The sequence below is a fragment of the Meleagris gallopavo genome, chromosome 1, assembly GCF_000146605.3.
Source record: "Meleagris gallopavo isolate NT-WF06-2002-E0010 breed Aviagen turkey brand Nicholas breeding stock chromosome 1, Turkey_5.1, whole genome shotgun sequence".
NCBI classification, from domain to species: Eukaryota; Metazoa; Chordata; class Aves; order Galliformes; family Phasianidae; genus Meleagris; species Meleagris gallopavo.
Window position 1 is genome coordinate 89,566,729 of NC_015011.2, and position 9,310 is coordinate 89,576,038.

The window sequence follows — 9,310 nt, forward strand, 5'->3', positions numbered from 1 at the left end:
GCCTCCATGGTGCAATTCGAAGCAGCTGAAACTACTTTTACATTCAGCCTCACGCCGGTATCTGCCAGTGCTGTTCAGTGTGGGCCAAGTTTGGACTTAGGCTTGATGGTTACAGATAGGTGATGTGATATCTCTTCTCCTCTAAAGAGGCAATAATGCACACACTTTGGGAAAAAGTGCCTCGAGGTGGGAATAATACACACCTCCTGCTTGTTTTCACTGAGACTTTGTAGGGAATGACACATACTGACAGCGTACCCAATAGCAAATACTGCTTACGTACAGCAGTGGCAGAAGTTCTCATAACCTTTTCTCTCTTGAAAGGATGGCCTTGCCAACCCAGCTCCTCCATTGCACCGCTCAGACACAGGGGCATACCTCACACAGACCACCCCGCTAATTGTGGTGCTTGTGATCACGTGGGTGTGTGTGCATGCATGTGCACGCACATACACAAGCTTTATATGTGTTTCTTCCTACTCACACTTGTCATAAAGCCCCATTTAAACTTCTGTAACCAACAGTAATGAAATTTAAGTCAGGGCCTTGCTTCCTAAATCTGCTTTTGCTTGTATACGTTTGCCTAGGAATACTTGTTAGAGTAAGTTCTCCATTTTTGGGGGGAGTTCTCATGGTGACACAGGGATTTACTTTGCTTTGAATGCTGCTGCCTTCTGTCAGCATTCTCTCTTCTCAGCCAGGATGCTAGCACTGGATAAGACTCATCTAACTTAGGTGATATTTTTGCCTACTGTGTAGGAAAATGCGGTTTCTCGTTTTGAGGGGAAAAGAGTGGAAAAAAATCCCAAGCACCAGCAAGTTTCCTAAGCAGCTATGCATACCTACTTAACCCTGCCCTGAATATAGTGGGCTTGTTTTGTTTTTCCTTTTTGTTCTGTCCTACTGCAAGCTGTAACCGTTACCTTATTGCTTCATGCACGTATATAGTCAGCAGGGTAGGCCAAAGTCTGAAAGTATCACACTGCCATTTTTGTGGGGTATTTTGTTGCTTGAGCTGTTTATCTTGCTAGGACACAACACAGAAATGTTTTCTAGTAGGTGTGTATTGGAAGAAAAAATGCTGGAGGGAACAGAAGCGCTAAAAGCAGTTTACAGAGCATCGAGCAATGAGAGTCTAAGGGATTAGAGCAAGTCACTAGTGAAAAATAAGACACTGCTCTCTTTCTACTTCTGCAGAAACCTGCTGCCCCATCAGCATTTTTACCACTATCCCTTTTTATGAGACAAAATGGGAACTTTAGAACATTCCTACTGAGGGGTAAAAAACAGAGAAAAGGAGACAAAACTTGCCACCGAGCCCTCAGTGGGTGACAAGGAGCCAAAGTTATCTGCACATGTGCATTCTGGTTGCAAGTGGGACAGAGGTGGCATAGGAAGCAGTACTACTAAAAGGCAACCTGACCTTGTCACAGGAAGGGCTGCCAGTGAAATGCGGTCTCATGGCATTCATGTTTCCTTTCCCTTCAGTCTGCATGTGCTTATTCTGGAACTAGCAGCTTCTTGCAGGCTGAACACCCCCCTTTTTCACCGGAATCATTTTCTATGTTTTCACTTTGCCAACCACGCTGCAGCTCTGGCAGCTGCACCTGAACAGAGGCTTCCCTCTGAATACCCCATGCTCTACTTCTGCTCCCAACTGATGACTGATTGCACAGCACTCTGCAGAAGGGTTTGTCTTTTGCACAGTGCCAAACCTTTCTGTGTCACACCAGACTCCCACAACACTTTAAGTAACTCCTTAAAAAGGAAACCAAAACCTCCACTGACAAATATGCCTAGCATTGGTTTGCTTTTATACTCAACAGGCAGGCTGCTTGGTTTATTTTCTTTCTTAAGCACTTATATTATGAATCATGTTTTCAATTGCTTTATGCTGTATTTGGTGAATTGCACACAAATGGTTTCCATGAGACCTTTTCAGCTTAATATCTGGGTCTTTCTACCAGGTGAGCTGCTGTTTATCGCAGGTATTTTGTATATAACATGTGCTGGGGTTTCTCCTTTAATTGTATTAAAAGTTATATTGTACAATCCGTTTAGTTTCCTCAGAAATAAAAGATGTCTTGTACGTACTGGGAAGCACAGGAATGAGGAACTAACTTCAGCAAGAAACAGAGTGAAAAATGGCTGCTAATCTTGAGTTGAATGTAGATGGAAGCTTGTGCTTCCCCTTGCTAAGGTGCTACATAAGGGCATCGAGTACTCCTTCCTTCCTTACATGGAGAAGAAAAAGAATACAGGTCTGCTATATCTTAGCTCTGCCTACTTTCCCAAGGAGCAACATCCCTGCATCAGTGGTCATACACACAAGAAAACCGGTGTTCTTCCGACACCTCATCAAATACCCACTGAAAGAGGCAGAGAGAAGAGCTGAGTAATGACACACCTAAGTGTCATGCACACAAGCACACACAAAAAATATAAAACATTCTCGTATAACTGCAGTGGCAAAAATGTGACGTGGAAAGGCCTTCTGTCTTCTGAGGGGCAGAGGTTAATCACACCAGTGCCACCAATGTAGGCTGTTTAAACACAGAAGGGGGAGCGACCTATCCATAGTTCTTCACTTCACATAGAGGGAAATCAAAGCTGAGTGATGAAAACCCTGAAATACAGGCATTCCTTCCATGGATAGATGAACTACACTGAGGTGTTTGAAAAATAAAACGTTCGTTTCAGAAGTTATAAAACACAACACCTTCTTGGAAGCAAGCTGTGCCAAAAAATTTGCTTTGGGTGGGTGGAATATGCTCTGTGCAATGAGCTGCTCATATTTCATTCAACACTAATTAGCCATAGCAGAGGAAAGCACTCACGCAGAATAAACTGCCTACTCTTTTCCTATGGGACCTTAACCCCCTGCCTGGATACAATTCTTTTTAATAAGACAAAAACCCCAGTAAAGAAAAGGGGCCATTAGTCTGACTTTCTGCTCTGAGGGAAATGGCAACAGGCCACCACCTGCCCTCAGGTACAGGCCATTATTAAATTATCCTCAGCCCTATCCATAGGTAGCAGCTACAACTGAATGGTTGACCTCTGCTAGAAAATAATCATCAGAGGTTCCTGTTAGTGTCTGGGAAGAAGTCTGACACTGCCACCAGACTTCATGCTTCCTGGGGGGGATCTTGGGTAGAACTCTTCTCATGGGACACTGCTCAAGTATGTTTCCCTAATGCAAGCACCGTACTAGTTAAGCATAAAGAGATTATGGACACAATCACCGCTGCCAGATGGCTTTATTGAATGTCATGAACTGCATTTCCCCTGCCGAGGTAATCCTCTAATTTTCAACCTTCGTGTGAAATTTGAGCATTTTTTATTCCTGTTATTATCTGTCCACTGAGCCAATACTTCCACCATTACCATCAGAAAAGGTCATCCTTTCCGTAGACCCCTCCGCCACTCTTCTACTGAAGAACCCAAAACATGTCTTCTACAGGGTATTTCCATGTCACTCCAATCTCCTCCACCCTTCCTCAAAACCGATTGTGAAATACCCTAAGCACTGTAAGAGACAAATGTGTTTTTCTGCAAAAAGCATGAATAAACCACCATCAGAAAAACCAAACCGGTCCCAGCCAGGCAAAGTCAAGGTGTGGGAGAGGGGTGGCAAGAGGAGGAACACTCGCACTGGTGCAGCCTATATTGTGCTTCAACAGCAGGGGCTTCAGGCACTGTCTGAAGAGCAGCTTTCACCAGAATAAAATTAGCTTTCAGAATCAGGCTCCCTTCAGCAATAGCAGGCTCCTCCACTTTTGATATTTCTACATCACCAACAGCTTGGACATTTCCAGCAGCAAATGGGTTCTAGCAGAGGCTCTGTGGCTGCCCTCATCCTCAGCCAAACCTAGCTGACACATGCTACCCATCCACCTTCTGAAGTGGCACAAATTTGGCCCTTCCAAGCCAATTGAGAAAGTGATATGCATCCACAAAAAAACATTTTCAGCAAACTGTTTTTTCAGAAGTACAGAGGATACAACTGCATTCACAGAAGACTTCCAGTATGTCTTTGGACAAAGACAGAATAGAATCAAAATACTTTGTAGCTGCTTACGACAGAGATCTGAGGAAGACTCAGCAGCTCCTAGATTCCCCTGCTATTTTCTGTCTGTGATTGTTCCCGGGCATTGCTGTCCATTTTGCCCAAGTCTTCAGTCACACTAAGCCTGGATTGCCTAAAGAGGGAAAGGAGAGTGCAAAGAAACTTTGTCAGTATATTTCTTACAAAGACATCACGGCAAGAATTTCAACTCTTAAAAAGTTTCTCCTAGAACAGGCACTCCTTGTGAGTTTCAGTAAGTCACGCAGCCAGCTCACAGCCCTCTATCCCAGAAGATCAGCAGTTTGTAGATAGATATGTGGAACACACCAAAAACATGGTATGGCATGGCTTTTCTAAACGTTTGAGCCATAGAGACCTGGACACACTTCTAGTCAAAGACTTGAATAGGCAGCTCTGTCTCTTACCACTCTGCTAATTTCTGTTCATACTGCTCCCTGCGCTCACGATTTCGCTTCTCCTGCAAAGTCTCACCAGCAAGTTTCTGTGCAATCATTATGAGGCCCCCTGCAGGGATCCTAGAAAAAGTAGAAGAGAAGTCACAAGTTACCCAGAGGACATTCAGTAGTAATAACTTACTGGCAACAGTGAAAGGAGCATGCGGGGGCCAGCCACCAGATCACTGGAGCACAACATTGCCCAGTACTGAAATGATACCACAGACTAAGGCACTCTCGTGCTAATGTCAATCATCAGCTGTGACTCACTGAAGCCCCTTGAAAATGTATTTGGAAGTTATTCATGAGCAGGCACACATAAATCAATGGGGTGACAGGCCTTAATGTGCACTAACAACCCTTAATGTGCCAGCTCAGCCTGAAAAACCTGCATTCTCTTAACTTCTGCCCCAGTTAAGAGGTCACTGCCTAAATGGCCAGAATCCGAAAGAACTATGGGTCCCCTCCACCCTCATGGAGCTTGGGTGCCCTCCCACGACTCAGGGAGATGCAAAGTATCCACAGCAACGTGACATCTTACAGCTTTGGATTGTGCAGCCCTACCACACAGTCTCTTCCTCAGCATTTCTTAATTGCTGCCACTCCACATCTTGGCTTTGATGGAACCTGTTTTGTAAAGGTCTCATTTTGACCCATCCAACAGCCATTGTGCATTCAGCTCTGGGTTCTGAGCTGCTGGAGGAGGAGCCCTAAAGCTTTATTTCCTACAATCCTGTCTTTAACCCCAAACACCACAGTTACTTAAAGAGACATTAAACTGTTCTGTGCACAACCAATGGACTTATTAATGGCCGTACCAACAAGACATGTCTGTGACCCACCCTCATGGTTTCCTATTTAATAGCAGTTAGTGCCTCCTCTGCTATGCAAACAGCGGTAAGACGCTCTGTTGAGAGCACTGAGTTGTTATCACAGAGGAAAGAGCAAAATATAAATCAAGAAAAGAAAAAGAAAAAACAGTTAAAAGCCTGGAAGAAAAATTATCATCACAAGGTCCCAAGAAAAATAAAGAAAATCCCTCAAGGCAAGAGAGAAAGGAAAACATCTGCAGTCCCACCTATGACTCAGGGCTTAGTGTGGGGGGCCACCATCTAACACAGACCATCAAAAAGTAACTGTGACTCAGTCTCTGGTTGCCACCAGTCACAACTTACCCAAAAGCTGTTCCGAACAGGAAGCCGCCTGCCAGCCCAGGCAGGCCCAAGTGCATTCTGAAGAGAGCTCCTGTGAAGGCTGAAAAACACAAACTGGCTGAAACCACGATCAGCCCCTCATCAGCCATCGCAGGTCTGCCAAGGGAGCTGCTCTGCCACGTTTCTCCTCTCTGTTAACTGACTTTTGTTTTTAACAGAGCAGAAACCAAGCGCTGTGGCCAGCAGGCGCAGTCCCACCATGCAGTCGCAGCAGCCTGATTTACTGTGGCAATGCTTTCCCCTGCTTTCGTCCACACGCTCTCTGCGCTAAAACATAGCACAAAGCTCATTCTTCTTGAGAACAGCTCCCTGAGAAATGCTACAATGCAAATGTAACTATAAAAGTGGAACTCAGTTCTCTCCAGACTGGAGCACGATCACAGAATCACAGAACCATAGGGGCTGGAAGGGACCTCTGGAGATCATCCAGTCCAACCCCCTGCTACAGCAGTTCCCTACAACAGCTAAGTTCCAGACAGTCCTGAATATCTCCAGAGAAGGACACTCCACAGTGTCTCTGGGCAGCGTGCTCCAGGGCTCCATCACCCTTTCTCTCCCCTCCCCCCGCTTTTTTTTCCCTTCTATTCAACAGCAGCTAATTATAGCTGCTGCCATGTAAGGCAGAAAAGAACAGTAAAGCACATACACAGCTGTATGGGCAACAAAGCCTCTAAAACCCAATGACCATATTTACCAGGAGCTCTATTGCCAAAAGTGGACATGCAAAACTTGCCACAAAAACAGTACTTTATAAACATTTATAAACATTGAACTGTTGTGATGAGCAGAAATAAGAGATGATCCCCTGCTGAGGAGGTGGTTATGAGGGCTGGTCATGCACTAAATGTTGCATTTATGCCACACAAGCAATTTTCACACAAAAACTCCAACAAGTATTTTGAGAACGGACTAATAACCACAAAATTCCCCATTGGTTTCAGATAATGCATTGATTATGTATTACAAATAAAGGCAGATAGCAACTATACCATGGAGCAAAGTTCCAAAGACAGCCAGCGTAACAGGCAGCAAAACCCGGGTGCAATGATGCTACAGGTCTGCTCATATTCAAGAGATATGGATTTTTGCTTATGATTTTCTATTTATGACCTCTGCTTACTGACACTGAAAAAGTAAAAAAAAAGTACACAGATAAAAAATTACTCAGTCTTACCTCCTGCTGAAGCAAAATTACTGATGGTGGTTTTATCGCGGTACACAGACAGACTGGTGCTCACCACGCTGCAAGGGTGAGGCAGAAAGACAGCAGTTACACATGAAAAAGACACTGCTTGAAAAGAAGCAGGATTTCATTAAGCCCACCCGCAGGGTGCTGCTGTACCCTGCTACCAGCCTGGCCGGAGCACACACATGCCAACCAAAAGTGCTTTATTTCTGCAAATTTACCTCATGCAGCTGGACAGCCAGAGGTCAGGGAGTACCACTTTTGGACAGCCTTTTTTTCCTTTTTGTAAATCAAAGACTTCATTTTTTTTTTTAAATCCATCCGACATTCAAGAATAAAAGGGATTGAGCAGTGCAATGGTCCCGTCAGTCGTACAGCTACCACTAGAGCTGAACCATACTCAAGGTGTCATCAGGGCCACCAGCTCCATGAAGCAGTGTCCCCTGCTGGATTAGGAACACCACCTCCTCCATCACTCTCTCTACCAATGTAATGTCAACCTTTCCAAAATATGGAACTAACAACCTGTTTTTAAACCACAAAACTTGACACGTATGCAACTGCAGGTCAAAACCATCAACTTAGAATTTAGGGCAGTGGACATGGCACAGGTTGCCCAGGACAGTGGGCACAGCCCCAAGTGCTGGAGTTCAGGGAGTGTTTGGACACCACTCTCAGACATAGGGTTTGGGATGGTCACATGTGGAGCCAGGAGCTAGACTCAATTATTCTTGTGGAGCCCTTCCAGCATGGAACATTTTATGATTCCACACAGAAACAAGTAACATCGAGCAGTCCCTTCAAAGCCTTTCACAAAGGAGCAGTGAAAAAGGATGATGGGAGACATCTGGTGGATGGCAACGACGTTGCACAGCTAGTCCTGAAAAATCTAATGCATTAAAAGTTCTGAAAGAGAAAGCAAACAGCACGCTAATTAAACTCGAGAAAAGATACTGTGGCAAAAGGAGCCAAAACATGAGAGAAAACATGGATGAAATAGAGAAAGGAACAAAAATATCAGGAAGAAAAGCCGAAACATAAAAGCAGCTGACTGGAAGTTAGTGCTAGTCAATAGTGCTGCTATCTTAAAAGCAGAAGGGGAACACAATGCACCGACAGGTGTAGTCACTGCAGGTCTAGAACTATATACCACTCTTCAAATCAGGCATGGTGATGTTCCTAGTTGTAAAGGGTGATATTTGGAATAGCGTGCCTAGTCTGACGCTGTACTGTGAGAAACACATGGGCACTTCAGGGGGGGAAAACTGAAGAAGTGAAATGCTGTGTGTGCACTGCTTGTGCAGGGACACACAAAGGAGTCACCTGCAAGAACCTGAAGACAAGGACGGAGAATTGTGAGTTGTGAGTAATGCCACTGTACACAAAGTGGGGGTGATAAGACGTAACAAAAAGGAGAAAAATTAAGCGTGGGATAGAAAGCTGTTCCAGAACAGCCAGTGCACTGTAATGCTCTCTCAGTGAAAAATGCACAATGCATCAAAATAAGAAAAAACAGAAATAAGCTGTTAAGTGGTGGGAAGAACACAATTTAGCCCCAAAACAGAATGGACCAGCTGTTGTGAGCTGAGCTTTTCCAGTTTTCATATTTGTGTTGGCTCATGAGAAGATTTAGCACTGGGCTAATTTAAGAAGGTGACATCCTCTTCATGTTTCCTCCTCATCGGTCAGACTGCCTGGGTCCAAGCACGACCCTCTGTTCTCCCACTCCTACCACGAAGAGCACACTTACTTGAATATGGTCACAAAGGTGGCCACCCTCCAGCTCCAGCGCCAGCCGTAGCGGATGAAGCTCCTGAGCCCAGCACGGTGTGCAGATTGCTGGGGGAAGGAGGAGAAGGGTTAGAGTGCAGAGCCGCTCCCTTCAGCGCCATCCTACTGTGCTACGGGGTTCTGCCGAGTGGCACCGACCCCACTCAAGGTGCTGGGAATGGCACCCCCAAGGGTAAAGCCGATCCCTTCCTGAGGAATGAGAGTCGATGTTTACACCAGAACAGGCACCCCAAGAATTAACTGCCATTTGTAGTGCTGTTCTGCAGAGCCAAACCAACCGGGACCATGCCACCTGATTTGGGCTTCTGCCTGCACACAGAATCATGGAACGGCCTGGGTTGAAAAGGACCACAATGATCATCTAGTTTCAACCTCCCTGCTATGTGCAGGGTCGCCAACCACCAGACCAGGCAGCCCAGAGCCACATCCAGCCTGGCCTTGAATGTCTCCAAGGCTGGGGCACCCACAGCCTCCTTGGACAACCTGTTCCAGTGCGTCACCACCCTCCGTGCGAAACCGTCCCATCCACCACCCCCGCTCAGCACCGAGGTTCCGAAGGCAGCTCTCCCCGCGGTTCGCCCCCCGGCGCCGCACC

General features: G+C 45.7%; 1 protein-coding gene across 1 annotated transcript; it reads right to left on the bottom strand.

Annotated features, from left to right (window-relative positions):
* Positions 1–3,236: 3,236 nt before the first annotated feature.
* Positions 3,237–9,002, bottom strand: TIMMDC1 (translocase of inner mitochondrial membrane domain containing 1). Its single transcript, XM_031555488.1, has 7 exons — positions 8,994–9,002; positions 8,675–8,763; positions 6,913–6,980; positions 5,700–5,778; positions 4,495–4,605; positions 4,082–4,202; positions 3,237–3,529 (listed from the first exon to the last, which is right to left on the bottom strand). Exons 1-6 carry the CDS (start codon positions 9,000–9,002, stop codon positions 4,112–4,114), a joined length of 447 nt encoding a protein of 148 aa, XP_031411348.1. The 3' UTR covers positions 3,237–3,529; positions 4,082–4,111.
* Between the last annotated feature and the right edge of the window lie 308 nt (positions 9,003–9,310).

Bases quoted from the DNA above. Each gene is read 5' to 3' on its own strand.
- TIMMDC1 (XM_031555488.1), bottom strand. The intron at 6,981-8,674 runs GTAAGTGTGCTC...TCACCCTTGCAG, and splicing joins ACCTTTGTGACCATATTCAA to CGTGGTGAGCACCAGTCTGT. The intron at 5,779-6,912 runs GTAAGACTGAGT...TGTGTTTTTCAG, and splicing joins TAATTTTGCTTCAGCAGGAG to CCTTCACAGGAGCTCTCTTC.